This window comes from Oncorhynchus clarkii, chromosome 5 (assembly GCF_045791955.1).
Source record: "Oncorhynchus clarkii lewisi isolate Uvic-CL-2024 chromosome 5, UVic_Ocla_1.0, whole genome shotgun sequence".
In the NCBI taxonomy this organism is placed as follows: domain Eukaryota; kingdom Metazoa; phylum Chordata; class Actinopteri; order Salmoniformes; family Salmonidae; genus Oncorhynchus; species Oncorhynchus clarkii.
The window spans coordinates 44,863,275-44,889,417 of NC_092151.1; the positions used below are offsets into that span (position 1 = coordinate 44,863,275).

The 26,143-nt window shown below is 40.6% G+C and overlaps 1 protein-coding gene across 7 annotated transcripts in view; it reads right to left on the bottom strand.

Moving 5' to 3' along the window:
• Nucleotides 1-26,143, bottom strand: part of LOC139408906 (spermatid perinuclear RNA-binding protein-like) — a 148,460-nt gene that overhangs the window by 18,741 nt on the left and 103,576 nt on the right. For all 7 annotated transcript variants that reach the window (XR_011634332.1, XR_011634331.1, XM_071153356.1 and 4 more), the window contains 6 exons: nucleotides 14,956-15,067; nucleotides 13,223-13,320; nucleotides 5,183-5,372; nucleotides 3,665-3,873; nucleotides 1,839-1,985; nucleotides 1,509-1,643 (listed from right to left, as the gene is read on the bottom strand). Coding sequence is in view for 5 of the 7 variants with exons in the window: in XM_071153356.1 (XP_071009457.1) it covers nucleotides 1,509-1,643; nucleotides 1,839-1,985; nucleotides 3,665-3,873; nucleotides 5,183-5,372; nucleotides 13,223-13,320; nucleotides 14,956-15,067 (891 nt within the window). In the remaining 2 variants the exon portion in view is untranslated. The remainder of the gene's footprint in view (nucleotides 1-1,508; nucleotides 1,644-1,838; nucleotides 1,986-3,664; nucleotides 3,874-5,182; nucleotides 5,373-13,222; nucleotides 13,321-14,955; nucleotides 15,068-26,143) is intronic.

Sequence of the window (26,143 nt, forward strand, 5' to 3'; positions counted from 1 at the left end):
TCTTAGCTAGCTAGCTAAAGTAACACTGAAAGTCAATCTAGAGATTTCACAATGATGACAAAAGCTTGTCCTACTAATGATTTGCCTCCTTTTGATGTGTCATCGTGTTTTCAAGCCACAGAAATACACTTTAGACAAAATCTTCATCAGTACCCATTGAGACTGCATTGAGTAGAATGTTCAGCTGGGCATCAGTCCTAAAGCGGACGTTCAAAACAATATTGTCACGAAACGTGCAACCCATGAGTAGCTCCAACACACATGAATAGCTCCGACACACCACTACATGTCAAGTGTGACAGACTTGACCTGCTCACATCGATGTGAATCTATCAGTGAGTCGCTGAGGTGTGACAGAAAACAACGAGGCCAACAGCCCTAGTGGAATGAATGGATAGGACGACATGGCCAACGGCCCTGGGGGGATGAATGAATAGGACGACACGGCCAACGGCCCTGAGGGGATGAATGAATAGGACGACATGGCCCTGGGGGGATGAATGAATAGGACGACACGGCCAACGGCCCTGGGGGGGGGGTGAATGAATAGGACGACACGGCCAACGGCCCTGGGGGGGATGAATGAATAGGACGACACGGCCAACGGCCCTGGGGGGATGAATGAATAGGACGACACGGCCAACGGCCCTGGGGGATGAATGAATAGGACGACACGGCCAACGGCCCTGGGGGATGAATGAATAGGACGACACGGCCAACGGCCCTGGGGGGATGAATGAATAGGACGACACGGCCAACGGCCCTGGGGGGGATGAATGAATAGGATGACACGGCCAACGGCCCTGGGGGGATGAATGAATAGGACGACACGGCCAACGGCCCTGGGGGATGAATGAATAGGACGACACGGCCAACGGCCCTGGGGGGATGAATGAATAGGACGACACGGCCAACGGCCCTGGGGGGATGAATGGATAGGACGACACGGCCAACAGCGCTGGGGGGATGAATGAATAGGACGACATGGCCAACGGCCCTGGGGGGATGAATGAATAGGACGACACGGCCAACGGCCCTGGGGGGATGAATTAATAGGATGACACGGCCCTGGGGGGATGAATGAATAGGACGACACGGCCAACAGCGCTGGGGGGGATGAATGAATAGGACGACACGGCCAACGGCCCTGGGGGGGACGAATGAATAGGACGACACGGCCAACGGCCCTGGGGGGATGAATTAATAGGATGACACGGCCCTGGGGGGATGAATGAATAGGACGACACGGCCAACGGCCCTGGGGGGGGGGGGGTGAATGAATAGGACGACACGGCTAACGGCCCTGGGGGGGGTGTGAATGAATAGGACGACATGGCACTGTTCTTGGATAGACTGCTGGAGTGATGTAGTGTGTCAGATGAGCTTGCCAGTCAGTGTGCACCAATCTTGGTCCTTCGAGTTGCATCGAAGTCCATTGCGAGTCAGTCAGTCTGTGTGTGTGTCTAATCTACTGTTCCAACGGAGATACGCACGGTGTAAGGCCTCACCTCCATGACGAAGCGTTTGTCATGGCTGCCCCCGCTCTCTGATATGAGCTCGTACTTCAGACCCCTGCGCTTCTCGTTCAGCTCCATGACGGGGTTCTTACCACTGGCCGTCAGAATAGGACCCTGAGTTCGGACCTGAACACACGGGAGCGGAACAGAAATCAGACTACAGCTACTTCCTTTCATTGAAATTCAATTCAAATCCTGCTTCGTGTGGGGTGTGGACAGCTCAAATGAAATGTCAATTCAAGAAATACTCATTCGCAACTCAATTCAGAACTGACTCCAACCCTGGTTTGTGTGTGTGTTCATGACTGGTCTATACTGCACCTCCAGTGTATTTGAGTTGTCTGAGTGTGCTGTGTTATTGCTTGAGTGTGTAGATGATTCGCTCTTCCCCTCTCCGTCCGACTTCTCATCTGCACTGCAATCCAGGTCTGCATCGAACCCTGTGGGGTAACCCATCGCCTGCAGAACCTAGAGAGAGGCGAGGAGAGAAGAGGGGGGGAGAGACACAAATCCAATATCAAACCACTTCTGATTTCTTCCTCCTTCCCCAATGCCTGTTCAAAGGTAGCGTCTGTCAGCAGCATTTCCTAACGGCACTACTGTGGGTTCTGGGGTTCTGGACTAGGTTCTGAGTGACTGAGTTTGAACTCCAAAACACTTCTTCTGTTTCCTGTATTATAATGAACCTGGTTCCCTCGCGGCTAATTCACCGGCAGCACACAGCAGCTTTGGGGCTCTGTAGTAAGTGGACCGGCACCTTTCTCTGTGTGGACGGAACAGGAGCTCTCTTTGTGTCTGACCCAAATTGGTGCTAGTGCTTACACACACACACACACACACACACAAACACACACACACACACACAAACACACACACACACACACACACACACACACACACACACACACACACACACACACACGCAAGTACACACACATGCACGCGCATCCACGGGGCAACAGAGCAGAGCAGCAGAGTAGCATCGAGGCCTTTTATGGCAATCTGAGGAGGTTAGAGGACTATCCCAGCCCTATGCTTGGGAGAGCCTCTTTGTTGACGACGACTTTGGGATTACCCAGATGTGGGCGCTCCACAGCAGCCAGGAGTGGGGGCGAGCAGGAGAAGGGGTGACGGGGGACAGGGCAGTCTGACCGCAGCTGGAGCCCGAAAACACAACACTGACTGACCGCATGACCGACGCTCACTGCTCTACTCATCACATGACAGCTCTGTCTGAATCACTCACTCACTCCTCTCACTCACAAGCACTCTCTCCTCTCCTCACTGCTCTACTCATCACACAACACGACAGCTCTGTCTGAATCACTTACTCCTCTCACTCACAAACACTCTCTCCTCTCCTCACTGCTCTACTCATCACACAACACGACAGCTCTGTCTGAATCACTCACTCCTCTCACTCACAAGCACTCTCTCCTCTCCTCACTGCTCTACTCATCACACAACAGCTCTGTCTGAATCACTCACAAGCACTCTCTCCTCTCCTCACTGCCCTACTCATCACACAACAGCTCTGTCTGAATCTCTCACTCACTCCTCTCACTCACAAGCACTCTCTCCTCTCCTCACTGCTCTACTCATCACACAACACGACAGCTCTGTCTGAATTACTTACTCCTCTCACTCACAAGCACTCTCTCCTCTCCTCACTGCTCTACTCATCACACAACACGACAGCTCTGTCTGAATCACTCACTCCTCTCACTCACAAGCACTCTCTCCTCTCTGCTCTACTCATCACACAACAGCTCTGTCTGAATCACTCACAAGCACTCTCTCCTCTCCTCACTGCCCTACTCATCACACAACAGCTCTGTCTGAATCTCTCACTCCTCTCGCACAAAATAACAGCTCCCTGTCTGGACTACTCTAGCTGACTTATAATATCTCAGACAATAATATTATCTCTGTCTAGACTCTGACCCTGTTCACAAACACTAATGCCCCCGTGCTGTTGCTACTGTAACACTACCAGCCCCCTTTTCACACATTTTACACTATGTTGTAGAACTCTCTCCAGGGGTACTTGCCCTTTACTAACCCCAAACCACTATTTTCACACCTTCCCTACATTTATCCAACCCCTTCTCTCATTGACCAGGCCAATATTGGTCACACTCGGTTACCTTGACAGCGACATGCAGCTTGGCGGTCTTCTTGGAGGAGCCCGAGGCTTCGTAGACGGTGCTGTCTAGGTCTACAGACATGGTGAAGACAGGAGCGTGGACCGGGCCGGACTGGGACAGCAGCTTGTACTGCAGACCTGGACGTATCTGATTCAGACGCATCAGAGCATTCATTGGTTGGTTGGTGTCTATTGCTTTGCTGTCGAGGACTAGGGAGGAAAGAGATGGAGATACCGGAGAGAGGGTTAACAGAATAACAGTGGTTGCTGTTCAATCAATGCATATTTTTTCCCCTTTATTTAAATGATTTACAATGACGGCCTACCCCGGCCAAACCCTCTCCTAAACCCGGACGACGCTGAGTCAATTGTGCGCCGCCCTGGATCGAACCAGGGTCTGTAGTGACACCCCGGGATCCCGGGATCGAACCAGGGTCTGTAGTGACACCTCTAGCACTGAGACGCAGTGCCTTAGACCGCTGCATGGCGTTATAAGTTGCCTTGAAGATTTGGACTGTGTGTTTGAGTTGTACAAATGGCGCCCTTGCTTCCAAAGCGCATCCTTTCTGCCTGATTCTAACTACGGTGGCTAAGTAGCACTCCAACCACCAACTATTTATTTCGAAACAACGAAAAACAGTTCTGAGGCGCTACGCTAGCTAGCTGTAGCCTCCTCGGGCAACAGCTTCACGTTCAGGCTGTGTGCATTATTCCATTCCGGATTCCTCCTTTAAAAAAACAAATTGCTAAATCTGCTTCTTTCCAACCAATTACTTTTCCTCTAACGGGGAGGACAGGAAAGGGGACAGCTGGATGGCTTTGAGAAACATTAGAAATCAATAACATTGATTTCCCAGTGGGTTGTGTTGTGTGTATCTGCCTTGAGAGAGGAAGGAGGAGAGAACTAGAGATAGCGGTAGGGAAATGACAGCCTGTTTGCAGATCTGTTCGTGCTGTGTAGCCAACACCTCTGGAAATGTTTGGTAATGACAATGACCATAGGAGTTGGCTTTACAGGACAAACAGATCCTGGATCAGGCTAGGAAAGGAGGGTTTGATGTAGTTGTCATGTCATGTCTTTTATAGAGAGAGAGAGAGAGAGAAAACACCTGCAGTCCAGTCATGTGGTGTTGGTTTAGAACAGAAGGAAATGAATGCCTCATTCTCTCCAGGACTCAAGCATTTCCTCAATCTATGGGAGAATGTGTCTGAAAGTTTAGACAGCTGTTATCATCAGGCCCATGAAGCTTTGGTAGTCTTGACTTATAAAGGGCCAGACGGTTCCTGCTGACCAAGTGAGCTGACCAGTAAAAACAAAAAACCCTAGCTATGTTACAAGTAACAAACTAGAGAAACTACTGGCCCTATATGTCCAAGTCATATTTCCGTGGGCAATTAAGTGTATTACTTATTACTTTTAATGACTTTTCATCTGATCACATGACCCAGGGAGGGAACTTCTCACAGGTCACATAACAGAGCAGGGTCAGAGGTTAGGTGTTAGGGAGGCAGGGCTGACCTTTCCTCAGGTTCCTCTTCATCTTCTTGATGAGGTCTTTGTCGTCCGTGGGCCCATCCTCGTAGGGCCTCTTCAGCCCTGAGCCCTCCCTGTCTGACCAGGGGTACTTCTGGGAGGGTTTACTAGAGGGGAGAGGGTCCATCTCCAGCACCTTGTAGATGTGACCGAACGCCATCAGTCTCAGAGCGTGCTGGAACAGAGAGACACACAGCAGACAGGTGAGGAGAGAAAGAAACCGAGGCACGGCAGACAGCGGAGAGGAAGAGGAGAGGAAGAGACAGAAAGACAGACAGGTGAGGAGAGAAAGAAACCGAGGCACGGCAGATAGTGGAGAGGAAGAGGAGAGGAAGAGACAGAAAGACAGACAGGTGAGGACGGAAAGGGACAGACAGGACAGATGAGAAACAGAAAGTGACAACTAACAAAGCACACGGACAGGTGAGGAAAGAAAGTGACAGATACACAGACGGGCATGACGGAGTCAGGTCTAGGGGTCAGTGCCGCTGACTCCGGATCACACATTCCCCCTGGCGACGGGGGTTTGAGCCTTGTCTCGGCTCATCTGTCTAAGCCCCTCTACAGTCCAAAGATTAACAAAGAGAGGAGAAAAACAGGAAACAGAAAGAGAAACAACTAACAAAACAAACAGATCTAATCTCCGTGGTTCCTTGATCCCATTTACAGAAATCAACTGGTTTTACTTTTGTTTGTTTTTATGTACAAGAGCCTATTCAGCAACAACTTCCATCACACTCACCCAAGAGTCACAGACGTTGCTTAGCAACAGTGGCTCCAGTACTAATCCCAGGTAAACAATACAAGCGGATGATTGGAGCTGCACTTTTCTTTGGCTAAGCTGAGTGGCATAGAGAAGACACTGGGCCTTCATGGATCACTATGTACAGTATGACTATGTGTGGAGAGGGATAGGCCTGTATTGTGATTGGCAGGCTGGCACCAACTATCCCTTACTGAGAGAAATTAAAGGAGAAGCAGCACTGGCTTTCCTACGTTAAAATGTTTCCGCACGCACGCACACACACACACACACACAGTGTGAGCCCTACCACTCCAGTATCCTTGCACACTGTAATCAAAAATCAAATCAAATGGTATTTGTTACATGAACCGAATACAACAGATGTAGACCTTACTGTGACATGCTTACTTACAAGCCCTTAACCAACAATGCCGTTTTAAGAAAATAACAATAACGAGGATATATACAGGGGTATAGGTTCCAAGTCAATGTGCGGGGATACAGGTAAATTGGGGTAAAGGGGTAAAGTGACTATGCATAGATAATAAACAGCGAGTAGCAGCAGTGTAAAAACAAAGGGGGGTGGGTGTCAATGCTAATAGTCCGGGTAGGGGTAGAAGCTGTTAAGGAGCAGTTTGGACTTAGACTTGGCACTCCGGTACCGCTTTCCATGTAGTAGCAGAGAGAACAGTCTATGACTTGGGTGACTGGAGTCTTTTGACAATTTTTAGGGCCTTCCTCTGACACCGCCTAGTATATATGTACTGGATGGCAGTATGCTTGGCCCCAGTGATGTACTAGGCCGTACGCACTACCCTTTGTAGCGCTTTACGGTCAGATGCCGAGCAGTTGCCATATGCAACCGGTCAGGATGCTCTCGATGGTGCAGCTGTAGAACTTTTTGAGAATCTGGGGACCCGTGCCAGATCTTTTTAGTCTCCTGAGGCGTTGTCGTGCCCTCTTCACGACTGTCTGTGTGTGTTTGGACCATGATAGTTTGTTGGGGATGTGGACACCAAGAAACTTGAAACTCTTGACCCGCTCCACTACAGCCCCGTTGATGTGAATGGGGGCATGTTCGGCTCTCCTTTTCCTGTAGTTCACGATCAGCTCCTTTATCTTGATCCCTATAGGCCGTCTCATCGTTGTCTGTGATCAGGCCTACCACCTTTGTGTCGTCAGCAAACGTAATGATGGTGTTGGAGTCGTGCGTGGCCATGCAGTCGTGGGTGAACAGGAAGTACAGGAGGGGACTAAGCACGCACCCTTGAGGGCTGTAAATATGGTATTGGCACTGGCCCTGGAACTGACCCTTGTATATAGCTTTCTTCCTTCCTTGTGTTCTTCTTCTTTCTATTGTGTGTTTTTGTTCTACTTTACTTTTGTTATATAGTACTACTGATATTGATTACTGCATTTTTGGGAAGGAGCTGGCAAGAAAGGCATTTCACTGTACTTGCATGTGACAATAACACTTGAAACTCCACAGTCAATTTCCGAATGCAAATATATCAGAGGCGCTCAGGAAAGGCTCAGATATTCATATGCAGCGTTGCTTCATCTCATTCCCAGAGCCTCTCTCTATCGCTCTCCTATCTAGCCATGTATCTACTACAATACAATTAGCCACATTGACATTCCATTGCCGTTTCACCTTCCTACAAAGGAGAGGGTAGAACGATCCACTCAGACATGCAGCTCACTCCCGCTCTATTCCTAACCCGGCTTAGTGGAGCACACACGCGCACACACACACACACACACACACACACACACACGCCAGGGTTTCTGTTAGCAGGTAATAGCTGTTTTTTTTGCCGAAACATTTTTTTTTTTAAGCTGATGAATAAAATTGCCGCCAGCCAATTCTCTTTAAAACATTTTTTTTAAATCCCATTGCAAAATAATGCCAATTTTTGCCAATTCATTGACGGAAATACTAGTACATGCAAATACATTTGACCGGTCATATTTATCGGTCTTTTGGTTCATTTGCATAGGCCTAATTGTGTGGAATTGAATTGGTGCGTGTATTTTCATTAGTTGTTATTTACCTTATCACATGCACAAAGCAAACAGACACAGAGCCTAGTTTCAGCAGAAAATCAGTCAGACAGTGTGAGAGATGTGCAACAAAACGCAATTGTGTGTTAAAAAAACGGTTTTAAAGGCCACGATTAAAAATACCTACCATTTGTATTTCTCAACTGGCTTATTGAAGCACATTGCTGCACTTATAATGTGAATTAAATAATAGTTTATCAACATTTTGATTTGTTGCATCAGCCTCATTGCCTTTTTAAAGTTTTTTTGATGTAGCCTAGGCCTACTGGTTGTATGAATTTGCCACCACCATGCATCACTGTAGGGATGGTGCCTGGTTTCCTCCAGGCGTGACGCTCGGCACACAATCCTGTCTCGGAGCTCTACGGATTCCTTCGACCTCGTGCACTGTCAACTGCGGGACCTTATATAGACAGGTGTGTGCCTTTCCAAATCATGTCCAATCAATTGAAATTACAATCAAGTTGTAGAAACATCTCAGGGATGATCATTGCACCTGAGCTCAATTTCGAGTCTCACAGCAAAGGGCCTGAATAATTATGTAAATAAGGTACACTACCGTTCAAAAGTTTGGGGTCACTTAGAAATGTCCTTGTTATTGAAAGAAAAGCCTTTTTGTTGGCCCATTAAAATAACATCAAATTGATCAGAAATACAGTGTAGACATTGTTAATGTTGTAAATGACTATTGTAGCTGGAAACGGCTGATTTTGAATGGAATATCTACATAGGCGTACAGAGGCCCATTATCAGCAACCATCACTCCTGTGTTCCAATGGCACGTTGTATTTATCCAATGGCGCGTCCAAGTTTATCATTTTAAAAGGCTAATTGATCATTAGAAAATCCTTTTGCAATTATGTTAGTACAGCTGAAAACTGTTGTTCTGATTAAAGAAGCAATAAAATTGGCCTTCTTTAGACTAGTTGAGTATCTGGAGCATCAGCATTTGTGGGTTCGATTGCAGGCTCTGAAACTCGTCAGTCTATTCTTGCTCCGAGAAATGAAGGCTATTCCATGCGAGAAATTGCCAAGAAACTTTGTTATAATCAATTTATTGATGTGATTATGATGTTCTATAGGTCAGGCACTACTGGTCACGTGCATGCGATGCATGCAAGAAATTGAAGATCTCATACAACGCTGTGTACTACTCCCTTCACAGAACAGAGCAAACTGGCTCTAACCAGAATATAAATCGGGAGTGGGAGGCTCCGGTGCACAACTGAGCAAGAGGACAAGTACATTAGGGTGTCTAGTTTGAGAAACAGACGCCCCCACAAGTTCTCAACTGGCTGCTTCATTAAATTGTACCCGCAAAACACCAGTATCAACGTCAACAGTGAAGAGGCTCCTCTGGGATGCTGGCCTTCTAGGCAGAGTTGCAAGAAAAAAAACATCTCAGACTGGACAATAAAAAGAAAAGATTAAGATGGGGAAAATAACACAGACACAGGACAGAGGAAGATTGGGAAAAAAGTGTTATGGACAGATGAATCTAAGTTTGAGGTGTTCGGATCATGAAGAACATTCGTGAAACGCAGAAAATGAAAATATGCTGGAAGAGTGCTTGACACCATCTGTCAAGCATGGTGGAGGCAATGTGATGGTCTGGGGTGCTTTGGTGGTGGTAAAGTGGGAGATTTGTACAGGGTAAAAAGGATCTTGAGGAAGGAAGGCTATCACTCCATTTTGCAATGCCATACCCTGTAGACAGCGATTAATTGGAGCCAATTGGAGCCTACAACAGGACAATGACCCAAAGCACAGCTCCAAACTATGCAATAACTATTTAGGGAAGCAGCAGTCAACTGGTATTATTTTGTCTATAATATTTTGTCTATTTTGTCTATAACTCAATACTCAAGAAAAAAAACATATGTCAGTACTCAAACAGTCAAACATTTCAACACACAAACACACAAAAGTGAATACACACACACACCCGTCCCAGGGGTACTGAGGCAGGATTCATGGGTCGCCATGGCAGTGGTTTCCCACGCTCATCATCAAGGTGCAGCTCTTCGGTGGGGGCCCAAGGTGTTGGATTGATGAGGTGTGTGTGTTTGTGTGTGTGTGTGTGTGTGTGTGTGTGTGTGTGTGTGTGTGTGTGTGTGTGTGTGTTACATAACAGTGTAGTTCTATCCCCCTCTCCACACAGCTCAGAGCCCAAAGAAGAGCATCTTAAAGAGGGTTTCCCCTGTCTGACAGGAGTGTAATCTCCAGGCTACAGATGAGATAAGACTGGCTGGAGCCCCCGGCTGATCTCAACACTAAACACTCACACCATGGACAGTATGGAGTTCTGCTCTGAGACTACCGAGTACCAGTGTTCCCTCTAAACTGCCGCGCAGAAGAAATATTAGCCTGCGCAGAGAAGCACAAGATTGAACTTTCACAGTTTTCCCCGTTAGTTAACACTATCAACGTTTCCCGTCACTGTGGGAATTGTGATCGAATCAACGAAATATTAGCCACTTTCAATGCAACATACAGAAACCAAACGAACTATGCAAGACTTAGTATGCAAAACTAACTATAACATTTTGTTGTAGGAGTAGGGCTGGGCGATATGGCCAAAATATCATATCGCAGTATTTTATAAAACAAATTCACGGTATGATGGTATTTAACGGTATTTAATGTTTTTTAATAATAGAAGTTCTACATTTGCTTCATGAGTAGTGTGTGACTCTATGGTGGCAACACATACATTCTAAGTTATTTCAATGAGTTTTTCTCCATTCTGATTGTTTTATACTGTTCATTTCAACTTCAACCAAAACTCTTTTTCAGCATTTTCATCAATTCCTGCATTTCCTGCCCTCATTTGAGATCATTTCCACACTGCCACATAGGGCTCCACGATATGGGCAAACAATCTAGGCCTTATTTTTAACCAAATGTTGCAATTGCGATTTGACTTGCGATTTAGAGAAAAACACTTGGGGGAACTGTTGGAATCATGGAAATGGAATGATTCATTTAATTCTATAGTTACAATACAGTGTTGTTTGACATGACAACGAATAAAAATGCCAGGGAGGAGTTATTGTGACAGGGTAGGAACCAAATTGTTGACAAGTGGACCCTATAATCTTTGGCTACATTGAATGTTTTCTCTTAGCTACTTCATGTAGCTGACATAGGCTGCAGTCCAAACACGTTATTTTTACCCCCTCAGCTGTTGCCCTAACCACTTTCCCTCAGGGGAATCCCCATCGAAACCGGATGCAGTTTGATTGCCATCTTAAGTGGAGGTCCAATTTACTAACGTTGCCCCCACGATTTAGCTCGAGGGAGCAAGTGAACAACTTTGGTCACTTGTGGGGTTGATATGACCCAGAATTCAATGCAAACTGTAGTCACATGTCAAACTCTGGTGGCCGCGAAGTGTCAAATTTAATTTAAAAAGGCTTCATAGCTTGCAAAAATTGTTTTATATACATTGATTATAGCGTTGGCAAATTGGCTTAGTCTCGTAGTGAGGACGTTGCTAGATTCATAAACATATTTATGCAATTCTGAAATTTCTTGGAACAAATGACCAAACCATAAAACTAGCTAGCCAGCTATGGGTAATTGTAGCTAGCTACCTGACAGGAGTGCTAGCTATATACGTTAGCTTACTAGGTAACGTTACATTAATAGCTTTAGATTGGTTAATTTTTAAGCTCAACTTCAAGATTTCCTCCAAGGACGTTGCCTCTCCGATTATCACTCTACCTCGCTTGGGCAAGTGACATTTAAGGTACATTAGGAGGTGACAATGTAAAACATAATTCAAGGGATGAGGGTTTAGGGCAGAGGGGGCTATCTACTTTGAGTTTGAAACGCAGCCATATGCTTGCTTTGTGTAGTCCTCTTTGATTTAGAAAATACTGTTACACAAACAACATGCTGATTTAGGTCTACACAATCACTGGTAATATCCGGCTGTATAGCTCTACCTCAGTACATTTATTAGCCTCTGTAGCTAGCGATTAGCATTAGCGATTAGTGGCTAACAATTAGCGGATGTAGGCCCAACTTGCTAAGAAAAAAGTAGCTGTTTGCAGATGTAAGAAACACAAACTATTAGTGTAATTATAGAATGCTAGTGGATTTATATTGAGAAGCAAATTGAAAACCGTATCGTTGTCATCAACATTGTTGCATGCGCTGAATGCCATGCTGACTGAACGCAGGTGTCTCGGGGTCAAGGAACAACAAATGTGCTCCTTGAGTGACAGGAGGCGGCGCTAGGTCTGTGTGGAAAGCGGCATGGAGAAAGAGGTCAGAGAGATGACTGAAGTAGCGAAGTAAAATCTAAAAATGGACGTTACACACGGCGTATCACATTTAACAGACTAAATATTTAAAAACCATTGACATATCTGTGCTATTCACTTTGAACTGGATTGTGTTTACAACATGAGCTGTTGTAAGTAGATGTTTTGAGATTAAAGCGAGAACTGCATGTAGCCACGTGTGCACATTTGTTCATATCCTTTGCTAGTTAGTGAGTTATTAGCCCAGTTATAGATCATTTGTAGTCAGCAATGGGGGAGTGATTGCTTTCCTACAAGAGCACAAAACGTGTACATTTCTACATATCTTTGAGAAGTGAGAGGGGAAAAATAGCTTTTTTTGCATCAATCAACAACAATATTTTCAGTCACCTCCTTGTCTGAAGGACAAACAGGTTCATGTCAAGCCCTGCATGTTTTTTTTTCAAAAGTCATGTGTAATTTAGGACTACATTGAACACCACACATTGGCTGCTACGGTAGGCTGAATGATAAAACAACTATTTCCATGTTAAAATGTTATGTTATTTCTCCATTGTTTTTGATGGTAGACCACTCCGGTAGAGCGAAATTATGATTAAATAGCCACAGTAGCCTACGTGACCACTGTCTGAAACTCTGACTTAAAGCGGGTACAGCCTCAGTGTTCAAATTAAACATGCACTGGATGTTGCACAGGATTTTCACAATGTTCAAGTTTGCGCTGAGCAGACCTGAAATTTGCTCAGTGCTGATTTTTTTTGGTTGAGGGAACTTTTCCCAGGACTGCTATCTGACAATACCAATTTCTGGGTTCAAACCTGAATTGCACGCAAGCCACAAGACATGGCTACTCCATGGAGCCAAAAAGCCTAGGCATTAGAATGGGGAGCTTAGGGAAGGTTCACAGAACCACTTCCGTTCCACAGGTGTGAGGTGAGGTTTTACCTGTGCGCTGTATGTGATGGCCTCTGCCTCCTCGTCTGTCATGGCCGTTAGGGTGTTGGTCAGCTCCTTCTCGCACGGGTCGTGTAACCCTGGTCCTCCTGGGGGTCATAAGTAGACGAGGAAATCTTAATTTCATTCAACCTTTATTCACACAGGTTACTCTCAGATATAATCTCTTTTGCAAGAGATTGCAATATTATTCACATGCTGGCCTTTCATAATGATATTAATATAGATATAGTATCCTTCAATCACTTCTAGTGCCTTCAAAAACGACCTCGTCGAGCATGGCACATCAGTGAGGCAAACATACCACCTACTCCTTATTACATCATCAGTCAGATGAGCAGTCGTGTCCTGTGCCCCCAGGGTTAACAAAATGAGCCTCTGATTACTACATCAGTCGATGCTAATGAGTTATGACTTTATGAAATCATCAGAACCTGATTATTTGAAAGTAACAACAGGATTGTTTTTTCCCATGTCAGCTTGTAACAGGGAAAGTGTAAGGCAGAAAGAGAGAGAGACAGAGCAAGAGAGAAAGATAAACAGAGAGTGAGAGAGAGACAGAGACAAAGAGAGACAGGTACAGTGCATTTGGAAAGTAAGCCTCGAGTCTTCTTAGGTATGACACTACAAGCTTGACACACCTGTATTTGGGGAGTTTCTCCCATTCGCCTCTGCAGATCAAGCTCTGTCAGGTTGGATGGGGAGCGCTGCTGCACAGATATTTTCAGGTCTCTCCAGAGATGTTCGATCGGGTTCAAGTCCGGGCTCTGGCTGGGCCACTCAAGGACATTGAGACTTGTCCCGAAGCCACTCCTGCGTTGTCTTGGCTGTGTGCCTAGGGTCGTTGTCTTGTTTGTTGTAAGGTGAACCTTTGCACCAGTCTGAGGTCTTGAGCGCTCTGGAGCAGATTTCATCAGGATCTCTCTGTACTTTGCTACGTTCATCTTTCCCTCAAAGCTTGGCATTCAGGCCAAAGAGTTCCATCTTGGTTTCATCAGATCAGTGAATCTTAAAGGCCTGATTCGTGGACTGCTCCAGAGGTTGTGGTCCTTTTGGAAGGTTCTCCCATCTCCACACAGGAACTCTGGAGCTCTTTCAGAGTGACCATTGGGGTCTTGGTCACCTCCCTGACTAAGGCTCTTCTCCCCCGATTGTTCAGTTTGGCCGGGCGGCCAGCTCTAGGAAGAGTCTTTGTGGTGTCAAGCTTCTTCCATTTAAGAATGATGGAGGCCACTGTGTTCTTGGGGACCTTCAATGCTGCAGATATTTTTTGTGCCTAGACACTATTCTGTCTCGGAGCGCTACGGTCAATTCCTTCGACCTCATGTCAACCTCATGGTTTTTGCTCTGACATGAGCTGTCAACTGTGGGACCTTATATAGACAGGTGTGTGCTTTTTCAAATCATGTCCAGTTAATTTGATATACCACAGGTGGACTCCAAGTTGTAGAAACATCTCAAGGATGATCAATGGAAACAGGATGAACCTGAGCTCAATTTCGAGTCTCATAGTGAAGGGTCTGAATACTTATTTCTGGTATTTCTGTTCTTTATTTTTAATACATTTGCCAACATTTCTAAAAAACTTTTTTTGCGTTGTCATTCTGGGGTATTGTGTGTAGATTGACAGGGGGGGAAAATGTAATCAATTTTAGAATAAGGCTCTAACGTAACAAAATGTGGAAAAAGTTAAGGGGTCTGAGTACTTTGCGAATGCACTGTACCTGGAAGGAGGATTCCTGAGGCGAGACACTCCATGACCCGACGGAGGGCCTCCCCTGCACCAAGCGGCCGGTTACACGTGGCTATGGCCTTCTCACAGATCAGCTCCAGGGGCTGGGGGAGATACCAAGATCAAGATAAAGCAAGAACAGAGAGATCAGATCAGCTGTTAGTGGCACACAAACCAGTATATGTTTGGTCTGAGACACCAGTATATGTTTGGTCTGATACACTTATATATGTTTGGTCTGATACACTTATATATGTTTGGTCTGAGACTCCAGTAAATGTTTGGTCTGAGACACCAGCATATGTTTGGTCTGAGACACCAGCATATGTTTGGTCTGAGTCACTTATATATGTTTGGTCTGAGACACCAGCATATGTTTGGTCTGAGACACCAGTAAATGTTTGGTCTGAGACACCAGCATATGTTTGGTCTGAGACACTTATATATGTTTGGTCTGAGACAGCAGTAAATGTTTGGTCTGAGACACCAGCATATGTTTGGTCTGAGACACTTAAATATGTTTGGTCTGAGACAGCAGTAAATGTTTGGTCTGAGACACCAGTTTATGTTTGGTCTGAGACACTTATAAATGTTTAGTCTGAGATTCCAGTATATGTTTAGTCTGAGACACCAGTATATGTTTAGTCTGAGACACCAGTATATGTTTAGTCTGAGACACCAGCATATGTTTAGTCTGAGACACCAGTATATGTTTAGTCTGAGACACCAGCATATGTTTAGTCTGAGACACCAGTATATGTTTAGTCTGAGACACCAGCATATGTTTAGTCTGAGATACCATTATATGTTTAGTCTGAGACACTAACATATGTTTAGTCTGAGACACTAATATATGTTTAGTCTGAGACACTAATATATGTTTAGTCTGAGACACTAACATACGTTTAGTCTGAGACACTAATATACGTTTAGTCTGAGACACTAATATATGTTTAGTCTGAGACACTAATTTATGTTTAGTCTGAGACACCAGTATTATGTTTAGTCTGAGATACCATTATATGTTTAGTCTGAGACACTAACATGTTTAGTCTGAGACACTAATATATGTTTAGTCTGAGACACTAATTTATGTTTAGTCTGAGATACCAGTATATGTTTAGTCTGAGACACTAATATATGTTTAGTCTGAGACACTAACATATGTTTAGTCTGAGACACTAACATATGTTTAGTCTGAGATATTAATATACAGTGCCTTGCGAACGTATTCGGCCCCCTTGAACTTTGCGACCTTTTGCCACATTTCAGGCTTCAAACATAAAGATATAAAACTGTATTTTTTTGTGAAGAATCAACAACAAGTGGGACACAATCATGAAGTGGAGCGACATTTATTGGATATTTCAAACTTTTTTAACAAATCAAAAACTGAAAAATTGGGCGTGCAAAATTATTCAGCCCCTTTACTTTCAGTGCAGCAAACTCTCTCCAGAAGTTCAGTGAGGATCTCTGAATGATCCAATGTTGACCTAAATGACTAATGATGATAAATACAATCCACCTGTGTGTAATCAAGTCTGTATAAATGCACCTGCACTGTGATAGTCTCAGAGGTCCGTTAAAAGCGCAGAGAGCATCATGAAGAACAAGGACCACACCAGGCAGGTCCGAGATACTGTTGTGAAGAAGTTTAAAGCCGGATTTGGATACAAAAAGATTTCCCAAGCTTTAAACATCCCAAGGAGCACTGTGCAAGTGATAATATTGAAATGGAAGGAGTATCAGACCACTGCAAATCTAACAAGACCTGGCCGTCCCTCTAAACTTTCAGCTCATACAAGGAGAAGACTGATAAGAGATGCAGCCAAGAGGCCCATGATCACTCTGGATGAACTGCAGAGATCTACAACTGAGGTGGGAGACTCTGTCCATAGGACAACAATCAGTCGTATATTGCACAAATCTGGCCTTTATGGAAGAGTGGCAAGAATAAAGCCATTTCTTAAAGATATCCATAAAAAGTGTTGTTTAAAGTTTGCCACAAGCCACCTGGGAGACACACCAAACATGTGGAAGAAGGTGCTCTGGTCAGATTAAACCAAAATGTAACTTTTTGGCAACAATGCAAAACGTTATGTTTGGCGTAAAAGCAACACAGCTGAACACACCATCCCCACTGTCAAACATGGTGGTGGCAGCATCATGGTTTGGGCCTGCTTTTCTTCAGCAGGGACAGGGAAGATGGTTAAAATTGATGGGAAGATGGATGGAGCCAAATACAGGACCATTCTGGAAGAAAACCTGATGGAGTCTGCAAAAGACCTGAGACTGGGACGGAGATTTGTCTTCCAACAAGACAATGATCCAAAACATAAAGCAAAATCTACAATGGAATGGTTCAAAAATAAACATATCCAGGTGTTAGAATGGCCAAGTCAAAGTCCAGACCTGAATCCAATCGAGAATCTGTGGAAAGAACTGAAAACTGCTGTTCACAAATGCTCTCCATCCAACCTCACTGAGCTCGAGCTGTTTTGCAAGGAGGAATGGGAAAAAATGTCAGTCTCTCGATGTGCAAAACTGATAGAGACATACCCCAAGCGACTTACAGCTGTAATCGCAGCAAAAGGTGGCGCTACAAAGTATTAACTTAAGGGGGCTGAATAATTTTGCACGCCAAATTTTTCAGTTTTTGATTTGTTAAAAAAGTTTGAAATATCCAATAAATGTCGTTCCACTTCATGATTGTGTACCACTTGGTGTTGATTCTTCACAAAAAAATACAGTTTTATATCTTTATGTTTGAAGCCTGAAATGTGGCAAAAGGTCGCAAAGTTCAAGGGGGCCGAATACTTTCGCAAGGCACTGTATGTTTAGTCTGAGACACTAATTTATGTTTAGTCTGGGACACTAATATACGTTTAGTCTGAGACACTAATTTATGTTTAGTCTGAGACACTAACATATGTTTAGTCTGAGACACTAATATATGTTTAGTCTGAGACACTAATATACGTTTAGTCTGAGACACCAATTTTATGTTTAGTCTGAGACACTAACATATGTTTAGTCTGAGACACTAATTTATGTTTAGTCTGAGACACTAACATGTTTAGTCTGAGACACTAACATATGTTTAGTCTGAGACACTAATTTATGTTTAGTCTGAGACACTAATATATGTTTAGTCTGAGACACTAATTTATGTTTAGTCTGAGACACTAATATATGTTTAGTCTGAGACACTAATTTATGTTTAGTCTGAGACACCAGTATTATGTTTAGTCTGAGATACCAGTATATGTTTAGTCTGAGACACCAGTATATGTTTAGTCTGAGACACTAACATATGTTTAGTCTGAGACACTAATATATGTTTAGTCTGAGACACTAATTTATGTTTAGTCTGAGACACCAGTATTAAGTTTAGTCTGAGAAACCAGTATAAGTTTAGTTTGAGACACTAATATATGTTTAGTCTGAGACACTAATATATGTTTAGTCTGAGACACTAATATATGTTCAGTCTGAGATACTAATTTATGTTTAGTCTGAGACACTAACATATGTTTAGTCTGAGACACTAACATATGTTTAGTCTGAGACACTAATTTATGTTTAGTCTGAGACACTAACATATGTTTAGTCTGAGACACTAACATATGTTTAGTCTGAGACACTAACATATGTTTAGTCTGAGACACTAATATACTTTTAGTCTGAGACACTAATTTATGTTTAGTCTGAGACACTAACATATGTTTAGTCTGAGACACTAACATATGTTTAGTCTGAGACACTAATTTATGTTTAGTCTGAGACACTAACATATGTTTAGTATGAGACACTAATATATGTTTAGTCTGAGACACTAATATATGTTTAGTCTGAGACACTAATATATGTTTAGTCTGAGACACTAACATACGTTTAGTCTGAGACACTAATATACGTTTAGTCTGAGACACTAACATATGTTTAGTCTGAGATACCAGTATATGTTTAGTCTGAGACACTAACATATGTTTAGTCTGAGATACCAGTATATGTTTAGTCTGAGACACTAATTTATGTTTAGTCTGAGATACCAGTATATGTTTAGTCTGAGACACTAACATATGTTTAGTCTGAGACACTAACATATGTTTAGTCTGAGACACTAACATATGTTTAGTCTGAGACACTAACATATGTTTAGTCTGAGACACTAACATATGTTTAGTCTGAGACACTAACATATGTTTAGTCTGAGACACTAATATACTTTTAGTCTGAGACACTAACATATGTTTAGTCTGAGATACTAATATATGTTTAGTCTGAGACACTAACATATGTTTAGTCTGAGACACTAATATATGTTCAGTCTGAGACACTAATATATGTTTAGTCTGAGACACTAATATATGTTTAGTCTGAAACACTAATTTATGTTTAGTCTGAGACACCAGTATTATGTTTAGTCTGAGATACCAGTATATGTTTAGTCTGAGACACTAACATATGTTTAGTCTGAGACACTAATATATGTTTAGTCTGAGACACTAATTTATGTTTAGTCTGAGACACCAGTATTATGTTTAGTCTGAGATACCAGTATATGTTTAGTCTGAGACACTAATATATGTTTAGTCTGAGACACTAATTTATGTTTAGTCTGAGACACCAGTATTATGTTTAGTCTGAGAAACCAGTATATGTTTAGTTTGAGACACTAATATATGTTTAGTCTGAGACACTAATATATGTTTAGTCTGAGACACTAACATATGTTTAGTCTGAGACAATAATTTATGTTTAGTGTGAGACACTAACATATGTTTAGTCTGAGACACTAACATATGTTTAGTCTGAGACACTAACATATGTTTAGTCTGAGACACTAATATACTTTTAGTCTGAGACACTAATTTATGTTTAGTCTGAGACACTAACATATGCTTAGTCTGAGACACTAACATATGTTTAGTCTGAGACACTAATTTATGTTTAGTCTGAGACACTAACATATGTTTAGTCTGAGACACTAATATATGTTTAGTCTGAGACACTAATATATGTTTAGTCTGAGACACTAATATATGTTTAGTCTGAGACACTAACATACGTTTAGTCTGAGACACTAATATACGTTTAGTCTGAGACACTAACATATGTTTAGTCTGAGACACTAACATATGTTTAGTCTGAGATACCAGTATATGTTTAGTCTGAGACACTAACATATGTTTAGTCTGAGATACCAGTATATGTTTAGTCTGAGACACTAATTTATGTTTAGTCTGAGATACCAGTATATGTTTAGTCTGAGACACTAACATATGTTTAGTCTGAGACACTAACATATGTTTAGTCTGAGACACTAACATATGTTTAGTCTGAGACAATAATATACTTTTAGTCTGAGACACTAACATATGTTTAGTCTGAGATACTAATATATGTTTAGTCTGAGACACTAACATATGTTTAGTCTGAGACACTAATATATGTTCAGTCTGAGACACTAATATGTTAAGTCTGAGACACTAATATGTTCAGTCTGAGATACTAACATATGTTTAGTCTGAGACACTAATATACGTTTAGTCTGAGACACTAATTTATGTTTAGTCTGAGACACTAACATATGTTTAGTCTGAGACACTAACATATGTTTAGTCTGAGACACTAATTTATGTTTAGTGTGAGACACCAGCATATGTTTAGTCTGAGATACCAGTATATGTTTAGTCTGAGATACCAGTATATGTTTAGTCTGAGACACAAGCATATGTTTAGTCTGAGACACTAATATATGTTTAGTCTGAGACACTAATTTATGTTTAGTCTGAGACACTAACATATGTTTAGTCTGAGACACTAATATATGTTTAGTCTGAGACACTAACATATGTTTAGTCTGAGACACTAATATATGTTTACTCTGAGACACTAATTTATGTTTAGTCTAAGACTCCAGTATATGTTTCGTCTGAGACACTAATATATGTTTCGTCTGAGACACTAATATATGTTTAGTCTGAGACACTAACATATGTTTAGTCTGAGACACCAACATATGTTTAGTCTGAGACACCAACATATGTTTATTCTGAGACACTAATTTATGTTTAGTCTGAGACACTAACATATGTTTAGTCTGAGATACTAACATATGTTTAGTCTGAGACACTAATTTATGTTTAGTGTGAGACACCAGCATATGTTTAGTCTGAGATACCAGTATATGTTTAGTCTGAGATACCAGTATATGTTTAGTCTGAGACACAAGCATATGTTTAGTCTGAGACACTAATATATGTTTAGTCTGAGACACTAATTTATGTTTAGTCTGAGACACTAATATATGTTTAGTCTGAGACACTAATTTATGTTTAGTCTGAGACACCAGTATTATGTTTAGTCTGAGATACCAGTATATGTTTAGTCTGAGATACCAGTATATGTTTAGTCTGAGACACTAATATATGTTTAGTCTGAGACACTAATATATGTTTAGTCTGAGACACCAGTATTATGTTTAGTCTGAGACACTAATATATGTTTAGTCTGAGATACCAGTATATGTTTAGTCTGAGACACTAATATATGTTTAGTCTGAGATACCAGTATATGTTTAGTCTGAGACACTAATATTTGTTTAGTCTGAGACACTAATTTATGTTTAGTCTGAGACACCAGTATTATGTTTAGTCTGAGATACCAGTATATGTTTAGTCTGAGACACTAATATATGTTTAGTCTGAGATACCAGTATATGTTTAGTCTGAGACACTAATATATGTTTAGTCTGAGACACTAATATATGTTTAGTCTGAGACACCAGTATTATGTTTAGTCTGAGACACTAATATATGTTTAGTCTGAGATACCAGTATATGTTTAGTCTGAGACACTAATATATGTTTAGTCTGAGACACTAATATATGTTTAGTCTGAGACACTAATTTATGTTTGGTCTGAGACACCAGTATTATGTTTAGTCTGAGAAACCAGTATATGTTTAGTTTGAGACACTAATATATGTTTAGTCTGAGACACTAATATATGTTTAGTCTGAGACACTAATATATGTTCAGTCTGAGATGCTAATTTATGTTTAGTCTGAGACACTAACATATGTTTAGTCTGAGACACTAACATATGTTTAGTCTGAGACACTAATTTATGTTTAGTCTGAGACACCAGTATTATGTTTAGTCTGAGAAACCAGTATATGTTTAGTTTGAGACACTAATATATGTTTAGTCTGAGACACTAATATATGTTTAGTCTGAGACACTAATATATGTTCAGTCTGAGATACTAATTTATGTTTAGTCTGAGACACTAACATATGTTTAGTCTGAGACACTAACATATGTTTAGTCTGAGACACTAACATATGTTTAGTCTGAGACACTAACATATGTTTAGTCTGAGACACTAATATACGTTTAGTCTGAGACACTAACATACGTTTAGTCTGAGACACTAACATACGTTTAGTCTGAGACACTAATATACGTTTAGTCTGAGACACTAACATATTTTTAGTCTGAGATACCAGTATATGTTTAGTCTGAGACACTAACATATGTTTAGTCTGAGACACTAACATATGTTTAGTCTGAGACACTAATATATGTTTAGTCTGAGACACTAATTTATGTTTAGTCTGAGACACCAGTATTATGTTTAGTCTGAGAAACCAGTATATGTTTAGTTTGAGACACTAATATATGTTTAGTCTGAGACACTAATATATGTTTAGTCTGAGACACTAATATATGTTCAGTCTGAGATACTAATTTATGTTTAGTCTGAGACACTAACATATGTTTAGTCTGAGACACTAACATATGTTTAGTCTGAGACACTAATTTATGTTTAGTCTGAGACACCAGTATTATGTTTAGTCTGAGAAACCAGTATATGTTTAGTTTGAGACACTAATATATGTTTAGTCTGAGACACTAATATATGTTTAGTCTGAGACACTAATATATGTTCAGTCTGAGATACTAATTTATGTTTAGTCTGAGATACTAAATTATGTTTAGTCTGAGACACTAACATATGTTTAGTCTGAGACACTAACATATGTTTAGTCTGAGACACTAACATATGTTTAGTCTGAGACACTAACATACGTTTAGTCTGAGACACTAATATACGTTTAGTCTGAGACACTAACATATTTTTAGTCTGAGATACCAGTATATGTTTAGTCTGAGACACTAACATATGTTTAGTCTGAGATACCAGTATATGTTTAGTCTGAGACACTAATTTATGTTTAGTCTGAGATACCAGTATATGTTTAGTCTGAGACACTAACATATGTTTAGTCTGAGACACTAATTTATGTTTAGTCTGAGACACTAACATATGTTTAATCTGAGACACTAATATATGTTTAGTCTGAGACACTAATATATGTTTAGTCTGAGACACTAACATATGTTTAGTCTGAGACACTAATATATGTTTAGTCTGAGACACTAATTTATGTTTAGTCTAAGACTCCAGTATATGTTTCGTCTGAGACACTAATATATGTTTCGTCTGAGACACTAATATATGTTTAGTCTGAGATACTAATATATGTTTAGTCTGAGACACTAATATTTGTTTAGTCTGAGACACTAATATATGTTTAGTCTGAGACACTAACATATGTTTAGTCTGAGACACCAACATATGTTTAGTCTGAGATACTAACATATGTTTAGTCTGAGACACTAATTTATGTTTAGTCTGAGACACTAATTTATGTTTAGTCTGAGACACTAATATATGTTTAGTCTGAGACACTCATTTATGTTTAGTCTGAGATACTAACATATGTTTAGTCTGAGACACTAATATATGTTTAGTCTGAGACACTAATATATGTTTAGTCTGAGACACTAATTTATGTTTAGTCTGAGACACTAATTTATGTTTAGTCTGAGACACTAATATATGTTTAGTCTGAGACACTAATTTATGTTTAGTCTGAGACACTAATTTATGTTTAGTCTGAGACACTAATATATGTTTAGTCTGAGACACCAGTATTATGTTTAGTCTGAGAAACCAGTATATGTTTAGTTTGAGACACTAATATATGTTTAGTCTGAGACACTAATATATGTTTAGTCTGAGACACTAATATATGTTCAGTCTGAGATACAAATTTATGTTTAGTCTGAGACACTAACATATGTTTAGTCTGAGACACTAACATATGTTTAGTCTGAGACACTAACATATGTTTAGTCTGAGACACTAACATATGTTTAGTCTGAGACACTAATATACGTTTAGTCTGAGACAATAACATACGTTTAGTCTGAGACACTAACATACGTTTAGTCTGAGACACTAATATACGTTTAGTCTGAGACACTAACATATTTTTAGTCTGAGATACCAGTATATGTTTAGTCTGAGACACTAACATATGTTTAGTCTGAGACACTAACATATGTTTAGTCTGAGACACTAATATATGTTTAGTCTGAGACACTAATTTATGTTTAGTCTGAGACACCAGTATTATGTTTAGTCTGAGAAACCAGTATATGTTTAGTTTGAGACACTAATATATGTTTAGTCTGAGACACTAATATATGTTTAGTCTGAGACACTAATATATGTTCAGTCTGAGATACTAATTTATGTTTAGTCTGAGACACTAACATATGTTTAGTCTGAGACACTAACATATGTTTAGTCTGAGACACTAATTTATGTTTAGTCTGAGACACCAGTATTATGTTTAGTCTGAGAAACCAGTATATGTTTAGTTTGAGACACTAATATATGTTTAGTCTGAGACACTAATATATGTTTAGTCTGAGACACTAATATATGTTCAGTCTGAGATACTAATTTATGTTTAGTCTGAGATACTAAATTATGTTTAGTCTGAGACACTAACATATGTTTAGTCTGAGACACTAACATATGTTTAGTCTGAGACACTAACATATGTTTAGTCTGAGACACTAACATACGTTTAGTCTGAGACACTAATATACGTTTAGTCTGAGACACTAACATATTTTTAGTCTGAGATACCAGTATATGTTTAGTCTGAGACACTAACATATGTTTAGTCTGAGATACCAGTATATGTTTAGTCTGAGACACTAATTTATGTTTAGTCTGAGATACCAGTATATGTTTAGTCTGAGACACTAACATATGTTTAGTCTGAGACACTAATTTATGTTTAGTCTGAGACACTAACATATGTTTAATCTGAGACACTAATATATGTTTAGTCTGAGACACTAATATATGTTTAGTCTGAGACACTAACATATGTTTAGTCTGAGACACTAATATATGTTTAGTCTGAGACACTAATTTATGTTTAGTCTAAGACTCCAGTATATGTTTCGTCTGAGACACTAATATATGTTTCGTCTGAGACACTAATATATGTTTAGTCTGAGATACTAATATATGTTTAGTCTGAGACACTAATATTTGTTTAGTCTGAGACACTAATATATGTTTAGTCTGAGACACTAACATATGTTTAGTCTGAGACACCAACATATGTTTAGTCTGAGATACTAACATATGTTTAGTCTGAGACACTAATTTATGTTTAGTCTGAGACACTAATTTATGTTTAGTCTGAGACACTAATATATGTTTAGTCTGAGACACTCATTTATGTTTAGTCTGAGATACTAACATATGTTTAGTCTGAGACACTAATATATGTTTAGTCTGAGACACTAATATATGTTTAGTCTGAGACACTAATTTATGTTTAGTCTGAGACACTAATTTATGTTTAGTCTGAGACACTAATATATGTTTAGTCTGAGACACTAATTTATGTTTAGTCTGAGACACTAATTTATGTTTAGTCTGAGACACTAATATATGTTTAGTCTGAGACACTAATTTATGTTTAGTCTGAGATACTAACATATGTTTAGTCTGAGACACTAATATATGTTTAGTGTGAGACACTAATATATGTTTAGTCTGAGACACTAATTTATGTTTAGTCTAAGACTCCAGTATATGTTTCGTCTGAGACACTAATATATGTTTCGTCTGAGACACTAATATATGTTTAGTCTGAGACACTAACATATGTTTAGTCTGAGACACCAACATATGTTTAGTCTGAGATACTAACATATGTTTATTCTGAGACACTAATTTATGTTTAGTCTGAGACACTAACATATGTTTAGTCTGAGACACTAATTTATGTTTAG